Source organism: Chenopodium album, chromosome 11 (assembly GCF_948465745.1).
Source record: "Chenopodium album chromosome 11, dcCheAlbu1.1, whole genome shotgun sequence".
Classification (NCBI taxonomy): Eukaryota; Viridiplantae; Streptophyta; class Magnoliopsida; order Caryophyllales; family Amaranthaceae; genus Chenopodium; species Chenopodium album.
This window is the reverse complement of record NC_137844.1, coordinates 48,252,625-48,273,549: the sequence shown is the minus strand read 5'-3', so window position 1 is coordinate 48,273,549 and position 20,925 is coordinate 48,252,625. Positions and strand designations below refer to the sequence as shown.

General features: G+C 34.4%; 2 protein-coding genes across 2 annotated transcripts; one reads left to right on the top strand and one right to left on the bottom strand.

The window, feature by feature from the left end:
• Positions 1 to 2,895: 2,895 nt before the first annotated feature.
• On the top strand, positions 2,896 to 10,340 carry LOC145567655 (protein root UVB sensitive 1, chloroplastic-like). The gene is made up of 8 exons (XM_081626999.1): positions 2,896 to 3,032; positions 3,512 to 4,506; positions 4,635 to 4,910; positions 5,996 to 6,052; positions 6,167 to 6,365; positions 6,622 to 6,737; positions 7,377 to 7,553; positions 9,723 to 10,340. The coding sequence occupies exons 2-8, from the start codon at positions 3,643 to 3,645 to the stop codon at positions 10,035 to 10,037; spliced, it is 2,004 nt and encodes a 667-aa protein (XP_081483125.1). The 5' UTR covers positions 2,896 to 3,032; positions 3,512 to 3,642; the 3' UTR covers positions 10,038 to 10,340.
• Positions 10,341 to 10,798: 458 nt separating this feature from the next.
• LOC145567656 (WAT1-related protein At3g45870-like) lies at positions 10,799 to 20,563 on the bottom strand. Its single transcript, XM_081627000.1, has 8 exons — positions 20,167 to 20,563; positions 17,678 to 17,740; positions 17,479 to 17,595; positions 17,105 to 17,387; positions 14,542 to 14,697; positions 12,787 to 12,938; positions 12,434 to 12,623; positions 10,799 to 11,154 (listed from the first exon to the last, which is right to left on the bottom strand). The coding sequence occupies exons 1-7, from the start codon at positions 20,424 to 20,426 to the stop codon at positions 12,434 to 12,436; spliced, it is 1,221 nt and encodes a 406-aa protein (XP_081483126.1). The 5' UTR covers positions 20,427 to 20,563; the 3' UTR covers positions 10,799 to 11,154.
• Between the last annotated feature and the right edge of the window lie 362 nt (positions 20,564 to 20,925).

Genomic DNA, 20,925 nt, shown 5'->3' with positions numbered 1-20,925 from the left:
AAACGAACACGTTAAAAAATGAACATTTAGTATTAAAAAGTGAACATGTTAGAAAAAATGATTATTTAATATATTAAAAGTGAACATGATTATTATATAATAATAAAACTGATGGACCATGACTTTAATAATGAACATTTAGTAAAAAAAATAAAAAATAAAAAATGAACATGTAAAAATAAAATGATCATTTAGTAATAAAAAAAATGAATAATTAGTAAAAAAAAATGAACATACATGTATAATATATATATATATATATATATATATATATATATATATATGAACATTTAGTATATTAAAAATGAACATAATTTTCATATATTCATATAGGTTCAAATTCTTTGTATATAATAATTAACAAAAAATAAAGAGAAAATTTATAGTTAAAATATGTTCATTTTTTATGTACTAATATTCATTTTTAGTGTACTAAAGGTTCATTTGTACAAAATGTTCAATTTTAAAGTACTACATGTTCATATTTTTTTTTATTTACAGAACACAAATTCGATTGTAATTATTTTATCTCTAAAAATTTGAATATCCACTTTAAATTTAATCTTGGTTCATCATAAAAACAATAATAACATAATATTAGGAATCACAACTGCAAAATTGATAAAAAAAAAAAATCAACAATTTTACAACATTCACATATTCATAATTAAAAAAAAAAAAATCAAAATTACCTCAAGTTTCTTGATCGTGACGAAGATGATGTGGAGAATGCTACCATGGTAACGAAGTTGAGAAAATCTAATTGGAAGATCAAATAAGTATAAAGATTGAAGGAAAGTGAGGTAAGAAAGAAAATTAACTTATAAAAAAGGGGAAAGGAGAGAGAAAATTTCGCATTGAGAAGTAAGCAGAGGAGAGAGAAAATTAATAGAGGTGAGAAAGAAGAAGAGAAAGAGTTAAGATATGAAGAAGGAAAAAACCGTGTGTTCGTTTTCGAATTACTATATGTTCATATATGGGAGCAGTGGTGCAGGTAACTTAGCTACACAAGTGTGTAGCTAAGAATTTTCGCCAAGTAAGTCAACAAAGGCCTATCCAGCGTGGCAAGCCCACATGGCATAGAGGCCGTTAAAATTATTTGAGTAAGGTATAAAAGCCTTCACTTCTCTCTTTCTCTCAATTCATTTACATCAAGCTTCAAGCAATTAATTCTCTTGCATAGTTTTCTCTCTCTAAACATTGTATTGACTTCGACATCGGAGGGGTCTTCCTCGTCACAACCCCCGAGACAAGTTTACGTGTGTTTACTGTGCAGGAAACCCTCATCCCAATCATCACTTGGGCCGAGTCTAGTTTTTAGCCCACAAGAAAGGTCCATCCGAAGGACCCATTGTTTACACACGAAACACTTTATTCATTTTATCTTGGTTGTAAAGTAAAACTTCCCGGGGAAGCGGTTGAGATTTAATTTGAGCTTTGAAGCAAAACTATTTGAGAAATGTGTATAATGTATTGTAATTCAATCACTTGTCCAGATTATATTAAAAGACACACCAACAATGACACGTATACTAAAAGACACACTAACAATGACATGTGTATTTTCTTGGTGTGTCACCTTTTATTTATTTATTATTTTTTTTTTGAAAAGGAGTTCTATTTAGGAAACAAATCTTACACATAACTAAAAGATTTAATGTATTCTTTAACAATATATATTTATACTATACACTTAAGTTAAAAAAAAAAAAAATTCTTAAAATAATTAATTTGTGACATACGAAGTGTTATGTACTACTCCATACTCTACAATTTTTACAATAAGGATTTATTATTTTGAGATTTTTTTTTATACAATTATGTATTAGAAGCCTGCCATGAAAGATGTATAAAAATATTTTAAGTCGGTTGATGATTGAGAAAAAAAAATACATAAGAGAGAGTGAATTAATAATGTGTAAATAAGAAATCTTTTTACAGGTTAAATACATAGTTTGAAGATATTCTTTTGATTAACAAGAAAAAATGATATAGATTTGTTGATGAAATATATATAGATATACACATATGTATATTTATTTTTAAATATCTATATTTCTAATAGGTTCTTTTATAATTAATTCATATTACAAAAAAAAAGTAGTAATTTAGACAATTTTTTTTTTCAATGATTAAATATAATGTCAATAAATAAATAATTATTGAAAATTATCTGCGTGGCACAGGACCTAACCTAGTATATTATAATACTTGATATGAATATGATTATAAGTTTACGACATATGTAGTTTATTTTGAGTTAGGTCAAATATAAGATTTAAGATAAGATTGATGGTTAACCCGACCCAGTTTAGCGGGCTAGACATTTGGAGAGTGGGGGGGAGGGAAGGGTAAGGGGATTCACGCCTTCAAAATGCGTCCAATGAGGATTGAACTTTAAAGCTTTAGATTCGAAGAACGAGTTATCCTTTTCACTAGGCTAACTTTTGCTTGATATGCGCGTATACAATATATGTGATTAATAAATAGAGGTGAGCAAATGGGCAAGCCACAACCCTAAATTCGGGTTTTTTAGGTTAGAAGAACCGAGTGGGGCCGGGTGTGGACCATGCATGTTTTGGTTTTCGGACTTTTCACTACACTCATGATGAGTGATATTTGTGTCACTCAAGTTCCCTCCCCTTACCTAATTTATATTACAACTCATATAACCTTATTGTGTATTAGCTTTTTTCTTTCATAATTTGGTTATTGTTAATAATTAACAATTAAATTATGTTTTTTTTTTTTTTTTTTTTTTTTTTCTAATCACGGCACAATAGCATATGGGCTTAGGCCATGCATATGCCGATCTTTTGTAAATTTCGGGACGGCACGAAAAATAAGCATTAGCTCGCGGGCTGGCCTAACACTCTAACAGTCATATTTATCTGTTGACAATTTAATTTTCTGACCTTTTCACTTCTTACGCTGCACACCTCTCTCTCTATCTCCTCCATTGAAGCGTACTCTGACTTCTCCATTGAAACACCTTCCGAAAGCATTTTCTATTACGTCGTTGCATTTTTTGAGTAAGTTGTTTGTTTTCTTATTTCTTAATAGTTGAATTTCAATTTCACAATCTAGGGTTTCATTTCACATTATCATTAATTTTATTGTCAGTATAGTCAACTTATGCTAGGTAGATTATTGACTATAGTTTATATAATTACTCAAATTATGAAACCTTATAGCGAGCGATTATATTGCTAGAATATTGATATGTGCATTTTTGGCTAATTACGTTGGTATTCTTAAGCTAAAGAAAAGTATATGTGATTTTTCGAGCTCAATTTGATAGTTGAGTCAAATTTTGTTGCCAATGTGTTGCCTTTTTCAAGCCTAATTGAACCGAGTTGAGCCGAGAAGTTATGAGGCTATTAGAGCTTGAATAGTGGCAGCTCGGCTTGATGGTTTAGCATCCTTTATGAACCTAGAAATGTTAGGCTGGGTACCTCTCTTGCCAATGTATGACCTTGTCTTTCGAAAGTAATAAGTTTCTAATTGTCAGGTTTCTTTGTACCTATGGGAAGGACTTGGTCTGTGTAGTATGCAACTCATGGGTCTATTACGTTCGAAGATATTGGATTAGTAGGATTACGTTTGTCGTTGTGGAAAGATATAAGCTGCATAAAGTGACCCATGGGCTGCACTTGCACTTCTACGGCGTTGCTTTTGGATAATTTGTCACTTTTTGGATTTCAACCCAAAATCGTTTCTCAACATAGAAATCTCAAGGCTCGGTTGGAAGCACATGAATTTGCTTTTACGAATAAAGTTAGTTATTTGCAGCGTGCAGTTGCAACTAAAGCATTTGAGTTGAGACATGTTCTTCCTTCATCAGGACCTGATTTTTTGTTAGATAATGGCAATTATGGGAATAATGGCAATAACAATAATAACAACAACGGCAATGGAAAAAACAATGATAAGAATGATAACGATGGTGATAGTAACCATGAGGAAAGTCATGGTGGGATTCTGCGTACCTTTGCATTGTTTTGGACCTATCAGTTGACTTCTTTTCTCAGTGGCCACATATGGGACTATAACCTCAAAATGGGAGAGAGGATATTTTCTTCTCGGCAGTTTCTGCTATGCTTGGTGTCAGTTTTAGGTTTCCTTCGCCTGTTCCATTTAGATCCTGCAGGTGCCTTAGGGAGTATTGACAAGGAAGGGGACATAAAGGAAGAGGAGGTTGTAAGGGAGATCAAAGGAAGTCAGAGAAAAAAACTAGTTCCTGATTATTCAAAAGACGAATTTGTAACGGTTCCGTCATCATCTATGATGCCTTCATCAACATCCGGAAAGGGGAATATGGATGATGGAATTCGAAATCTTTCAGCAAGACTTCCTAGTTTATGGTTGCTGTGCAAAGATTTGGTATTTCGTTTGATGCTACCAGAAGGTTTTCCTGACAGCGTGACCAGCGATTATTTGGACTACTCTTTGTGGAGAGGGGTCCAGGGTATTGCTAGTCAGATCAGTGGGGTACTTGCCACACAGGTTAGCCTTAGTAAAACTTTTTCTAAATTGCTTGCAAAAATGTTATGTTGATGGGTTCAGACTTCAGAAAATGTTTTTGTTTGTCATGTTCTCTTTTACGATTAGTTTTTGGTTGCCTATCTTTGTAGTCTTTGCTTCTTGCTGTTGGACTGGGAAAGGGGGCGATTCCTACTGCTGCGGCAATAAATTGGGTGCTTAAGGATGGAATTGGATATCTTAGCAAGATCATGCTGTCAAAATATGGGCGGCACTTTGATGTTCATCCAAAAGGGTGGAGGTTGTTTGCTGATCTTTTGGAGAATAGTGCTTTTGGGTTGGAGATATTAACACCTGCTTTTCCTCATCTTTTCGTCTTCATTGGTGCTGCTGCTGGAGCTGGACGATCTGCTTCTACCTTGATCCAGGTTAGATAAAACTTTCTGTGCTTTCTAACTTCTGAGTTAGTTTTGGTCAAAAAGAAGGCTTTAGGACCAAGATAATGCACTCTGGCAGCTAAAAGAGCAAAAAAAAAAAAAAAAAAAAAAAGACCTTTTAATGAATGCTGGTGGTGGCTACATTAGCCCAACTATCCCATGTGCACAAACAATCTCTTACGCATAACACATTCAACATATTTGATGCGTCTGAATGTTGCCTTGAAGTTAAATGTTCTATCACATTTCATACACATATTATAATTATGTATATTATCTTATAAGCACTTGAATGGATAAGGAATTATTGTGTTCAATTTGTTTCAGACCATAGCTTTCCAAGTAGATGTTTGTCCATTAATACTAATTGATTGGTTTTACTGATTACATTTCCTTTTTTAGAGTCTGTATCTTGCTTGAATTTCTATCTTTGTTTTTGTGTTGTATAGTGAAAAACTGCTCTTACCCTTCTGCCCTTAAATACATGGGTATCTTACAAGCTAAAAAGATGCTGGGATCTGGGTATTGGTAATTTTAGGAAATAATGAGTTTGCATTATTGTTAAATTGTTCATTTTAAGCTAATGTTCTATTTTGTTTTTGACACCTATCAGTCTCTGTCTCTTTCTCGCGTCATAGTCTATTTTGAAAATTCTGTTTTCACATTTTCTTCTATGGTGCTTCTATTGAACTTATCTCATGTGTTGACAAGTGTTTGCATGTATTTCTTGTTGAGTTAAATAAAGACTTACCTCTTAGAATTAGTGTTATTCCTTCAAATTCTTTTGGTAATGTAGAGAAATGGGCAGTGAATATGGATTCTGGCTATACTCTGTTCAGTTTTCATCTTTATGACAATTATAATCATTAAAAAAAAAATAAAAAATTTGTGATGTCTGGAGATCAGACTTTGGACTGACCATTTCATCACTATCAGTCATCACTTTCATCTCATTACAAGTTTATACGGAATGTCTATATATTATTTCTTCAATTGGTTTATGTGATACTCACCACATCTTTTTAAAAGTTCAATCTGTTCATTATGTGCTAACACTTGATATAATTGTTTTGTAGGCTGCCACAAGAAGCTGTTTCTATGCAGGCTTTGCTGCAAAGAGGAATTTTGCAGAGGTAGATATGGGTTTTACATGTAATTAATTGTCAAATTAGAGGAGTCTCCTCTTTCCTTTAGCTACTAGGATTATATTACGACATTGTGTAATTTTTCTAAATGGATTATATCAGGTAATTGCAAAGGGTGAAGCACAAGGAATGGTGAGCAAGTCAATTGGCATCATGCTTGGGATAGCTTTAGCTAATTGCATAGGCTCCTCTACACCACTTGCCCTTGCTTGTTTTGGTATAATAACTTGCGTTCACATGTACTGCAATCTGAAGTCTTATCAATGCATTCAGCTGAGGACTTTGAATCCATATCGAGCAAGTACTTCTTTTCCCTAGAAGTAATCATTTTTCAAGTTAGAATCACAAAAATTATCTGCAAAGAATATACTTTGAAAATGATGTGTCAACAATTTTGTCTTAAGGCCACATTTTTTTACTGATTCTTATATTTGGAGGTCTCAGCTAATAACTAGGGGCCACATTCTCTTTTAAGCTTTAGTCTACTTGGAGATAATCTCATACTAAGTATTAATTATGGTAATAATCTAATTACTTGCTGAAATATGTTGTTACAGGCTTAGTGTTCAGTGAATATTTGTTGAGTGGCCAGGTGCCTTCTGTGAATGACGTCAATGCTGAGGAACCTCTTTTTCCAGCATTACCAAATCTGAATTTGGGGCCAGCTGATAAAGTGAGTTTCTTTTTGATTCTCATTTCTGATTTTCTGCATGAAACATGGCTTGTACAGGACACTATATGGGGTTTCCTTCCCATCCTTTTCCTTTTCCCCTAATTATAAAAATATGCAATAGTTTGCTGCGCATTGTTGGTTTTCTTAATAGAATGAACAATATTTTAGAGTTCATCCCCATATTCGAGTAATCCTAAGTTATCCAAATGTACATAGCCATATCCTTTTCCATTTGAGGACTGTTAGAAGTTGTTTCCGAGAGATGTAACTTTGCAAGGATTGTGTATTTGACACAGGGAAAGTGTCTAAAGAAATTATTCATTTATCTTTTGAAAATTTGCTAGAAATCACCTTTGAATTTGTCACATTCAGTCTCAATATGGAAACACACCTAACTCTCCATGACATTACAAGGAAAAACATATATTTAAGGTATTAGGCGTGTTTCCACACTAAGGCTAGGATGATTGTAGCCTTCATATCTTGTATTCCGTTGGATTGCTGACTAGTGGCTTATTGAAATTTTGATGGTAACATAAGATCTTTTTGTAATACAAAATCTTATATGTTCTGCAAAAACATGGCATTGTTTGTTATGAACTTATTCCTAATTATTCAAATGTATCTTTATGTTTTCAGCCAAATTCTTCAAATCTGTCAATTGAAGCCAAGAGCGCCGCTGCAGAAATTGAGAAGCGGCTCGAGCTAGGATCCACATTAAGTGATGTAATTCAGAGAAGAGAGGATGTAGTTGCACTTCTTGATCTCTATAGAAATGAAGGCTACATCTTAGCCGAGCACAAGGGAAAGTTTTGTGTAAGTAACTCTTGCATGTATTGATTTATATATGAAACATTGAAACTGAGTTCTTCACACCCCCCCCCCCCCCCCTCTCTTTTGCTTGTGTATTCAAGTAGCCTTTGTCGAATGTGCACAGGATGAACTCTTTTCTTGTTAGGTTTAAGGGTTCAGAAGTTGCAGCCTTCAACTTGACAGCTTCTTGTAGATAGAACTGCTCTGTCTGTTCTATTCTGATTTGAATGTTTTATGTTGCATTTACATTATTACTTAATAATTATACTGATGCACTGCCTTTAGCCTCTAGCAAGAAATATTACATACAAATAGACTTTTCTTTAACACTCTTGAAAGTGAAAGATGGTGGGAAAAATGATGAACATTAAAGGGGTTATTGGAGTATAAAGTAATAAGTTTAAGGTATGTTCTGTTCACTTGATGTGAAATTATCAAATGAGATGTCATTAGATTTGCATTAATGTGTACTTTCAAAATTTGAAATTTTCATAATTATTTTGATTACGGTTATTAAAAATAATTAGCAATAACCACGTGCAGATAAAAATATATGGTCTGACTTAAACATTTCTGAAATACCTCATAAGCAATTATTTGCTTAGATAAATTAAACGGTGAACATAGCCTTAGTTGCTGAATGAAGATTAGGGTGGTGTAAGGAGAGGGGTGAGCTGATGAAATTTTATATGATTTGTTTGCTTTCTCATAAGTGTAGTTTAATCAAGACTTGAAGATAGGTGTCTTTAAGCTGAAAAGAATACAGCAGAAATTTGGGAACCAGAGTAATCATTGACTTTCTTTGTTCCTCACTAAGATAGTAAATTATTATGAGCCATGATCTAAATTTTGGGAAATTCTCTTTGGTAACCACAAACTTTTATTTTTTCTCAGTGGTAAAGGCTGAAACTTTTGATTATTAATGGTAATCACGAAATAATATAACTAAGTCAATGGTAACTTTAATGATATTTTAATATCATTAAACGATTAACTAGGGTTAAATAATTATAGATTTACATTAGTACCCTTTAAATATATTTTTTTTTAAAAAAATAAAAAAGTCCAAACCCCTCCCCAACCACTAGCCCCTCCCCGAGCCGCCCAGCTTGCTCCCCTAATCACTTCCCACCACACCCACATCACTAGCTTCGTCGATTGACCCAAACAACAGCGGCGCCTGACCACCGTAGTCAACCACCTCCAAATCCGCACCACCATATCACCATTTAGTAGCAAAACACCTCGCCACCATGACTGCAACCACCGTCAGTCGCCGAATTAACCACCAACGCCTCCAATTCATCCCACAACAGCCTCCGTCGCACTCAGTTCGTAGTCGCAAGCTTCAATTTCAAACCAAAATAAAATGTCTTAATCGAACGGCTTGATGATGATGCTCGTTTGCGATGATGCTCGTTTGTGATGATGAAGAGCAGCAAGAAAAAATAAGCGAGGAAACGAGGGTCTGATTCATTGTGGGGGATTTTTGCGGTTGAATTTGTTGATTTTGGGGTTGATTTTGAGTATGGGTTCAAGTTTATTTCAAGGGAGGTGATGGGTTTTTTCTGGGTTTTGACTGGGGAAAGCAGTACCGAGGCAGGGGAGGGGGATGCGGGGAAGGATGGTGGGCAGGGGCGGGGATGCGGGGAAGGGAGGTGAGGCAGCGGCGCAGGTGGCTGGAAGGGGAGTTGCAGCGGTGATAAAGGAAGAAGAAAAGGGGAAAGAGAAAAGAAAGAAGAAAGGGGGTTGGGGTTAATTAAATGAGGGTAGTTGTGTCTTTTTGCACTTTAATTGCTAAACCATGGTTAAAGAATTAACAAATTATTTAAGTTAAGTTAATATTCACTTAGTTATATTATTTTCGTGATTACCATTGATAATCAAAAGTTTCATCGTTTACCACTGAGAAAAAATAATAGTTTGTGGTTACCAAAGAGAATTTCCCAAATTTTTTGTTGCCAACCCCAATTCAATATAAGTACTAATAGAATTGTTTAACCTCCTTGTTACTCAATTTTCGGCATTCCCATGTTTTATTAATAGTTCCTTAAAAAATCTACAGAGTACTTAACTTGATAAAGTTGTACGTTTAGTGTGTTCTGTCTTTTTGTCATAGTCTCAATTTGTTTTATTGCTTCTTACATGTTAATTTGGACTTGATTGGTGCAGGTTATACTCAAAGAAAGTGCTTCACCGCAAGACATGCTAAGATCTGTGTACCAGGTCAACTTCCTTTATTGGCTTGAAGCCAATGCCGGAATACCATCGAAAAATGCTTCTGATGACTGTAGACCTGGTGGGAAGTTACAGATTTCTCTTGATTATGTGCAGAGGGAATTTGACCATGCAAAGCATGATAGTGAATTAGCAGGTTGGGTCACTGATGGTCTTATTGCTAGGCCTTTGCTTCATAGGATTTGTCTCAACAGTAATGTCTCTACTGCACCTAGTACTCTAGTAGCTGATGCCAGCATAAGTTCTTGACAGCTCTAACTGTGCAGTGAACCAAAAGAATAAAGGTGGCCTAGCTCTCAGATACAGTAGTGATTTCATGATTTGCTTTTTGAGCTAACAAACGTTTGGCTACTAAACATCTGTTTTGGTGTGTTTCTCTGAGTTCAGAAGCTTTTGCTGACAATGCCAAGTGTTAAAGAAGCTTGGCATCCGAGTAGTAGCTTAGCCGTATAAAACTGAGAAATTGATAGGCAGTGGCTGTTGAAAATTTGTATTGCGTAATGTAAGTTTTGTAACCTCATTCATCTGCAAATTTTCCATTCTTTGCTGATACGAATTACTAGTATATCCTTTAGTCTAGTTCTTCACAGTTTGATCATCTACATTTGTTCTATTTTTTTTTTTTAATTTTTTGAGTCAACCTATGTTACTTCGACGCCGTGATGTAAGCTGAGTGTCGGATCCTCTGATACTTCAACACGATATGACACCCTGTATAATGACATTATACAAGTACAAGATTTATAAAATCTGGAGTGTCAAAACATCCGACGTGTCAGACTGACCCCACATTCCAGCCTATGCAACATAGTACATTACTGTCAGTTGTGCAAAAGCTATTACTCCCTCTGTCTCTTTTAATTGCACCATAGACCCACTTTTGGTGGGAGTTTTTGGAACAAATGGTGCCAAAAATAAGGGACAGGGAGTATGAATTTACCAAGCCAATAGTCCTCTGATGTATATGAACTGAACCTTGGGTCATTTCTGTTTCTTATGAATCAGGATACTGATGCATATAGAATCACTTTTGCATAGCATAGGTCAAAGTATAAAACCTCTCAGAAAGGACTTTTTTGTCGTTACAAAGAGAATATCTTGAAAGTAAGTAATTATGCAAATTGAAAATCTCGATTTCAATGGGAAGCTTGCTCCAAATTCCACGTGAAAAAAGCCAAATCTAGTGATAGATTTAGCCAATATAGCTAGCATATATACAACCATCAGCGTGCTGTCTCTTTGAAATACACATTTTCCATAACGCCATCTGCAGAATTCGTGTGCCCCAGACAATATCAACCACAGTTCTAGGCGATAGTTTCTTTTGGAACCATTATGCTTGCTGTACATTTGTATAGCTCTTCACCTGTATCATGAGCAATTAGTTGCACAGGTAGAAGCAAGTAATCTGGCATAATAAAAGTTCATATCAAAGACAGACATTTTTCAGCTGGCATAGCATAACAACATAATGGACAATAAAATCCCCTTGATATCATATCTGAGTAAAACAATTAAATTTTGTAATCAGATTTTAAGTCTAAAAAATGATGTTTCAACTAAAAACTAAGGGATACTCAATCATCTTCCCTTGACTTTCCTAACTCTGTAGATCTGTAACATGTGCCCAGCACATTTTGTCAAGGCAGCATACTTAAAAGGTTCTAGGCGTTAGACACTTATTTCTGAGGGAAGAACATCTACAGGTTCATTTGAGAAATGTTTAGTGTTTTACACAGTTAAAAGGCAAGTCTGTGATTATGACTCCCTAGGCCATTCCAATGGTACCATTCAAACTGGATCCAAGATAACTAAACAAATAAGATAGGTTTTGTAGCAAAACACACAAGATACGAAATAAAAGCAATTTACAATATAGATCTAAAAATATAAATTTTTATTTGCTCGGTCTTTTGAAATATGGCCACCTTTCCGTCTTGAATTTTCCCTCACTCCCACCACAACATCCACTTACTAGACGAAGTTTAAACATCCAGGCTCCCCAATTAATCCTTGCCTTCTCTAATAAGTGACTGATTTGACAAAACTAGATCAAAACTATACGTATCAAAATTCAGCGCTTTGGCATGGCACATAAGAACTGAAATTAATGACACTTGTTGAACTAACAAGCTGGACATTTCACTAGGACGAAGAGAGTATATATTTGCAACACATATTTTGGAAGAAGATAATGGCCAAAGCTCATAAAAAAAAAAAAAAAAAAAAGACTTCCAGAACTTTAAAACGAAGGGAGTTTATTTTCTACGTTCAAGGGTCAGAGTGGGTACAGTAACATAAATAGTATGAAGTATTAGACATGAAACTAACATGAACTGACAAAGAAATACTCAGGCAAGATTATGATTGTATCTGCTTTAATAGAGTTCAATGAAACTGTTAATGCATCTGAGATCAATATCTTGAGGTAAAGGACTATGCTGCATAGATACTGTTTTGTCTGAAGCACTAAATAACATCAGCTGCTGTTGAACAAGAATAACACATTACCTTCATTTTTATGTTGGTAGCAATGCATAAATGGAATTGATGGAAATGTAAACAAAAAGAGATACCATAATTGCAATGGCCACAAAAATTGGAAATAAGACAGTTAAGGATAAGCTCCATGTTGTGCATATTACCTAATCCAAAACCTTGTATAAAGAAGATGATGATCCAGCAAAAATGAGTCCTTGCTGGTGCATCTTGCCGAGTGAAGAATCTTTGTGAATTAGAGGTTCAGAAGGTATACCCGCAGCAGCTTGCTTTTCTTTGTAGGATGCCCAGGTGACCAAGTATAAGCCAGCAATAATTAAAGAGCCTCCCAGCACACTGCAGAGAATCTCCGCCATTTAAGGTACACTTGGTGCTTAAATTTTATTCAGCATAATTGACACTAATAACTTATAAAATGTAGCAAATAAATTTTAACATAGAAAGCAAAATATAGCAGTAACCATGAAAGTCAATATCTTTTATTTCTGCCAAACCATACCTTCCCAGGTATAGGGTGCTTCCTAGAAAGATAAGTGACAAAAAGGTAGATGCTGCAGGTTGAAGTGGATTGTAAAGAGCGACCAATGCAGGCCCCAATATTTTATTGGACCATGTGATAAGTCCATAGTTGAGGGCAGATGCAATGATTCCCTGAAAAGATAAAGTGACATTCAATGTTTTATTGCAGATAAGATAAATACTTGTATAAAACAATGAACAGCAATCTGCAGATGCCAAAATAATAATATTCACCATCGAAAAGCACACACTGACACACACCACTTCCCTGATTCTAAATATTAATCGAATTACATTTATTAGCGCATCATGTATCTGAATGAATCAAAGCAGCCTAATTTCTTCCTTCTTTTGGATTGGTTAGAAGCAAACCTATCAGGAGCCCTACCGACAATTAGATCAGGTCAGGTCAGACTCATGTTCGGGTTAGCTCAACCAGGTTAACTTACCTCCAACCCGAACAATATTCAGGTTCAATTTTTAAACCCCAACCTAATCTGTCTTTCTTTTTTTGTTCCTAAGTTGGGTTCAGGTTGACCTATTTAACTTGAATTTTAATTTTTTTTTTTTTTGTTTTTATGTATTATTAATGGATCAACCTGAACCCATTTGACCTACCATTTTCGCATTGAGCTAAACTCATGGAGTAGCGGGGCCGATGAAGGTGGTAAAAAAAAGCAAAAGGACTAAAAAGCCTCCATTGAATAAATGAAGATAGAAAGAAAGGCTGTAAAAAGGGAAGCCGCCAGCCGGTGATAAACCTAAGATTAGCCAAAAGGACACTTGTTTGGTTTCCCCTTAGTTCGGGTCATAATTTTGGGTTCAGGTAGAACCAACTTGATTCTAAATCATTTATTATTTCGGGTCCTAACCTAACCCATATGATTTCAGGTTGGGTTAATCCATTTAATAAATCAGATCAAAAACTCAATCCAAAACCGTTATATTTAGGTCGATTTCGGGTTAAAATAACAAGTAGGGTCAGCTTTTGCCAGCCCTAAGCATTGAGGAGGATGAAGATTCCAAATATCGTAAGCAGGCTAGAACACTAACACAATTCACAGATGCCTTAACACTTTGGCTAGAGAATAATCCACATTCCCACAAATTTAAACTCTTTCCATATTCCTACTTCCTATATAAAATTTTTAAGAGAAGTTGTAGTAGAGGTATTGTTTATTAAAGCAGAGTTAAATAAGAAGGTAATGGAAATAGTTAATTGTTTTTAAGGATAGTGAGATGAATTAATGGAGGGGTTTTATTTTAGTTTGCGAGTAAAAATGAAGCAGATAATGGACCCACCCAAATGAGAGAAATAGAGCTCTTCTTTAAGGACAAGGTTTTTGGGAGACAGAGCTTTAATTCAGGGACAAAGGGAGACAATGGGAATTCTGATGAGATGCGTGTGAATCACCACGGTTATAGCAACTGCTATATACAAAGTTGGAATATTGATGAAGAGTTATGAATTTGGAGTTTAATTTTGGATTTGCTGGCAACAGAAATCGACTAGCTAAGATACCCGAGTCAATGAGAAAATTATATGTACTTGTAATATAGTAATATACCACTAATGTACCTCTAATATAATAGTAATGTATCTAAAAAGGAACTTGTGATTACAATTGTAATTCATGTAGTCACTCATACACATTAAGTGCCGAAGTGGAATGTGATCTTGACACTTTGAAGCTAACTAAGGTAGACATCATAAAAAGGGTAAAAGAAAACTTACAGCATAGAAAACAGCAAACAGTTCATCATGGTTCATACTCCAGCTTGTCGGGTCATTGGCCATAAAAAACGAAGAAGTAACGATAAGAAGAGCACCAAAAAAATATGAATATGCTGTCACTGAGAGGCTTGCTGGATATTTCTTCAGAACTGGAGCCTGCAAAATAAGTTACAAAGATAAGTGTTTAATCCATAAGACGAGCTACAATCCTGAATTTTTTTTCCACTTTTATTTACAATCATATGCAAAACTCAGCAAACACTAGATAAACATGTCACTTCATGACCTTGAGGTCACAAGTTCAACCATCAATATCCCAAACACACACAATAATCTCACCTCCCTTATGCTTTAGAAGAAGTTTTATAAGCATTTTGTTATTCTAATAGTATTATGCAGAAGATGACAGTGTATTATAAGCACTTTGTTATTCTAATAGTAGAAGTTTTATACGTCTTTCATTATCTTTTTTACTTACACGCTGACCAAAGCATAAATTTGACTGTAAATATCTGTAATTTGTTTTTAGTAATAAAAATTGATATTTTTGAAGATATATCGGGATTAATCTACAAGGATCCACGTGAATATAATTTTCCATAAGTTTAAATCACAAAATATTGTCAAAATAAGTATGCGAGTAGTGTTAAAGTACAAATAGTATGAGTAAAAAAGAATGGAGAAAGTACAAATTACTCATATAACATTTTATATTTGGCTAAATTATATTAAAACATACTACCTTGTTTGCAAAAAGTGGTAACACTTCTTTCTCATGGTCTTCAATGCGCACTTTTGATCATTTATATTTTTAATCATGAATAGTAAAAGTTATAAATAGTTAAAAATATGAATTGCATCGATATGAATCTAACAATATCCCACCAAAAACATTTTCATATACTTCGACCTTTTTTATATACTTGCAACATTTCAATAGTGTATACTATTCACATACACAACTACAATTACAATTCAAGATTTATACTTAAGAAATACATAGTCATATGGAATCTTGTTACATTTTTCTCAATGTGTACTTTATTTAAAATTTAATCCTTAAAACTTTTACAAATACATAGTTAAAAATAAAAACAGTTGAAGTTATGTATTGGCAAACATGAAAAATAGAAATCTTGCAAGAGTTGCAACTAAATAAAAAACATAGGAAGTACTTACTAATTAGTAAACAAAAAAACATAGTCAAAGTTTACAAGTTTTGACCTATAATAAGAAGCATTACAAATTTTAAAAATCAAAAGGATTATAGAATATTAAATCCCTCCTCTTAAATACAAAAGAACCCACACGAATGGTTCCCACTTTTACTTTTCCTGGGTTTACGTAGCTACAGTAAGTAACTGAGTAAGACTCAGCAAAACGGAGGTAGTATGTTGTACAGAGTATATTTCAGATATCTTAGCAAATCTGTAAAGTATTAATAAAGGAAATTCCAAAAACAGCATGAAAATATCAGAATTGACATATGCTTTCTTCTAAGAGACTAAAAAGAAAATTTAAGGTGGCCCTGCTCAAATTAAGCCCAAGCAGGCTCCCCGGAGTTGGCTATGCAGCATAACACCACTGTGCCATGCCTAGCCAACCCGCCGTCACGACCTAGTCCATCTTTGGTTCAGCAGGCACCTTGAGCTCATGATCCCTTCCTTAGTCTCTAAGTCTCCACTAAAGCACAGCATGACAGTATGAGTGAAGTTAGATTTACTCCAGGTTTGCAGGAGACTTCTGATTTGCACTACCCAATATCACCTTCAATATCTCAAACCTAAATCGTCTGGTCTATGCAGCTACAAATCAATGTATTAATGTCATTGCATTAATATGGTTTAATGACAGATTTTTCGAGTTAGCAGGAGGCAATGAACTAGTTAGAAATAAAAAAAAGTAGGCACTGGTGGCATCTTGTAGAAGCTGCGAAAGCAAAAAAAGGAAGCAGCATCGGTTTTTTAAAGGGAAGAAAGTGACTATGCCTTTCCCCTCTGGGCCCTTTCCCCAACCCCCAACCTTCTTCTCCTCAAAAACTTCTATGACTACTGAAAAGCAACAGTGGAAGTTACAAGAATTTGGTAGGAATGAACACTGAGATTAAACAGACAACTTTTGGCAATTGTTTCTGCAATAAACTAAATTTGAAACTTATCTTCTAGTTCAGAAACTAATATTGTACATTCCCTTATAAATGGTTATCTTTCTCTATCTATCTTCTTTTTTTTTTAAAAGAAAAAGAGAAGGGGAAAAAAAAACCCTCAATATTCAGCCTCGTTAGAATTATGAGAGAAGTAATGTCCCTATAATGATCATAGCTCTTTTGCTGCAATCATAATCTTGACAAGACTGAAGCTCCATGCACCTCATGCCCATTAATTTCTTTCATAGCAGAAAAGTCAAATCAAATGGTCTAACTCCTCAACTAGAGAAGTTCCTACTCCCAACCTACTACTTTGAAGATATGTATGTATCATTAATCCCAACCTACTACTTCCTAGATACTCAATAATTTAGCAGTATCATAATTTACTTCAAAGAATTATAAACGCAGTAATACCTGAATTGCAAGATAAGTTGCCATGCACACACAGTTCCCAATAAGACAAAGTACACCTAGGTGAAATGTGTCAAACCCAAATTCCATGGTCCTAGCAACAAGCCATCCAACTGGTTCTGGCTGTCCTTTGGCACTGATTTCACCATGCAGTTCCATCTCTTCTTTTTGTCCAAGTATAGACGGCCCTTTATATACAACCATCAAAACAGCACCAGAAACACACAAAAATGTGCCTGCAACCTTCATTTTCCCTTCAGCTCTATATAAATTCACAGTTTCTGCGCTGCATGGAAAAGATTAATATAAGCAAATTAAAAAGTAACAGCAAAGAATAGATAAAAGATACAAAATTAACCAAATTTGATCAAACTGACCCCATTATTGTGGCCAAGAGGAAAGTAAATACTGGAATAGAAGGTTGTATAGCTGCAGCATATGTTGGATTTGTGTACTTCAGACCAATAAGAAACAGAAGTTGGTTTCCAAAAATCCTAGTCAAGTAATTAACATAGCACCTCAGATAATAATCAGGAGATTGCTCAACAACAAAACCAGCAATATCTTCTCACATACCCGGTAAGCCCAAGGAAGAAAAATGCAACGAGAAGATTTTTTGTGATTGGTGGTCGAACTCGCCTGCAGAAATCAAATACAAAACATCAGATTCTTTTAAGGACCAAAGACATCAGGAAACTGAGGATTATTTAGCCTTTTGTTTCATTTTCATTTGTTGTAAGAAGAAAATCGAGCCCTCTTTTTTCATATACATCCTGAATGCTACTAGATAAATTTAAGTATCAATGTCATACAAGTATCCTCAGGTATAAACAGTGTGATCATATATTCTTATTGAACTAGTTCTAACTAAAACAACTCACATTTAGAACGAAAGATATGTTTGAATGAGTTATATCTCAAACGACCCACATTGAGAAAGAGAAATACAGATGTTCATTTTTGGAGATTAAAAACCTATGTATAACAATGTGTTCTATAAGATGTTTTTTTATAAAAAAATGCAAAGCAACAAAATTTTCAAGGGATAAAAAGACTAATTGATTAATTCCCTCAAAATGGGGCAAAGTAAGTGATTTAGGGTATAGGGTAACAGGGTTTAGGCAATTGCCAGATGGGGTTTTGGTGTAATGTTAACTTTACACGTATGGGTTAAGACTAAGGACTTAAGGAGTCACAATGCCCATTTAAGTCACTTCCAAAGAAATAAAAAAAGTTTATGAAGTCTATTGTAATGGTAATATAGATTGAAGGTCCTATGAAGAAAAATAACAGAATAAAAAAAGCTTCAAGTCAGCAAACTTCTTTTCACGTCAAAACAGATGTGTCCCCAATTACCTCCTACATTTCCCTCTCTGAATTTTCATTTTCCTTTCGAACTTTTTACAATATAACTCTTCTCCAAGACTCTGACCATTAAATGAAGATCAAATACAATTTTCTATCATTTTTCAAGATCTAAAAAAGAAGTAGTGTTCAAGGCTTCTATAATTATAAGATAAACAACAAAATTCAATTTTCTAATTGATGATCTGCATGTACAATATAAAGAAGAATAAAAGCATAAGTGGCTAAAGTTACTAAATTATCCTACTTCATTGGGAGTGATTCAAGTCCTTTCTAGAACTTTAGAAATCAGTCCCAATCAATTCTGGGTCCAATTCCTAAAATTTTGACCGGATACGTAGTTTGCTTACCCCTACTTCTAGTCGAGTCTAGGTATAGACAAAATCATTGTTTACAAATGTTCCTCATACAAATTCTTGTTCAACTAAGGAAAAACTATAAAGTTACCTTCTTTATCTAGTTTACAATCACAAAGGAAAAGTGACATTAATTGGGTATTACACATGTACTACCTCAACAATCAGTTGGGTACCAATCACAAATGTACTACTTCAAGTCCTTAACAATCAGTTGGGTACCAATCACAAATGTACTACCTCAAGTCCTCAACAATCAGTTGGGTACCAATCACAAATATACTACCTCGAGTCCTCAACAATCAGTTGGGTACTAAATTGGTCTCAGTTGGGTACCAAATTGCCGAAATTGGTCTGTAGAATTCATAAGCACACACTAATAGCAACTTCTGCAATTCACTCAAATATGCTTCTCTTAAAGCCTTTTTCTCCATTCAATCTTGGCCGGCCAATACCATCTTATTAAGCATGCAGTCATTGAATACATATACACGTGTTAGTGCACACTGCACAGAGTTGAATATGAGCAGGGAACTGAAACAAAATAACGTTACTGATTTGTAATAAAGATTTGTAGTTACCTAGTTCCAATCTATACTTGTTCCAAATGGCCCCAGTGAAATATTAATACGCAGGCACTATAATGCTGTAATTATCTTCTCAATCCTTCAGTAATCTAACATCAAAATTTTCTTGGGCTCGTAAAGTTGTAAGTGGCTAAAGTCGCTAAATTATCGTGTTTCATTGGGAGTGATCCGAGTCCTTTCTAGTACTTTCCAAATTGAACAAAAATTCTGTTTCCTTCAATCAACCAAATGAGTTAAATTCATTCCCTTCTTCCATTTTAGCCAATAAAAACAATTCCCCTTTACTACAATTTAAAAAATCTCCATAAATTCCCAAATCTTATACCTTAAACAGTACAAACATTCAGATTCCCTGTGTTCTCTAATAAAGCCTCAATAATCGTCATGTATAATATTTCAACTATCGGCAACCAAATTTTCTAATATATCAAAATTTCCACTAATTCATACTCAACAGAAGCAACATTTATACATCCATTTCTCAAACCAATAACCAAAACCCCAAATCATATAGCTTAAACTGTACTAAAATTCATACTTGCTCCGTCCTCAAATAATCATCCTCTACACTATTCCAGTCACTCCAAATCTCAATCCCTCTCAAATTAATCCAACAAATCAAAATATTCCAAAGAAGCAGCAATAATCAAACACAATACAAGCAAAATCAACCAAAATTCCAAATCAAAAACCAAAATGTAACAATTTAAAACTATAAATTAGAAATTGAAAGAGAGAGAAAGAAAAATTGACTAACTTTTCACGAACATAAGCAAGAGGAGCAAGGATTGAGAGAGCAATAAGGTCGCGAAAAACGCAGAAAACGATCTGATTAACACCTTCATTAAGAACAAGTTTAGTAATAACATGGTATCCACCATTACAGAGCTGAACCAAAACCAAGGCACCATGAGCTTTCCATGTTTCGCCGCCATTGACGATCATGGAGCTCATACCAGCACCACCTACATTCGCCATTAATGATGCTTCTGAAGCTCCTCTTTCTCTGTATCTCATGCAAACAAATTTGGGTTTTTAGGGTTCTTGTGTGAATTTTGGTGGGTGTGAAGATTGAATGTCGTGATCAAGAACAGTTGAATTGACTTAGAAGGGAAGAATTGAGTGTTTTACTGGTAATCTTCAGTACAGTCTGTTCAAACATCATCCAGTGACTATAAAAAATTAAAATTTGAAGAAATGAAAGGTACCCTTACGACTTTTATTTTTCGTGGACGGTGATGTAGACGAAATTTGATCATTTTTGTTAAGTGTATACGGAGTAGCTTATGAATGACCCGATAATTAATCATTGTTTGGTAAATGGCTTTTGGATGGCTTTTGGTTGGCTTTTAGCTTTTTCTTTTAGTCAAACAGCTAAAATATATGTTTGGTAAATGACTTTTCAGTTAGTCAGCTTTTCAGCCAAAAACAAAAAGCTAGTCTTACTAGCTTTTTGATTTTAGCTTTTGGCTTTTCATTAAACAAATTATTTTTTTATCCTTGATTAATAATTAAT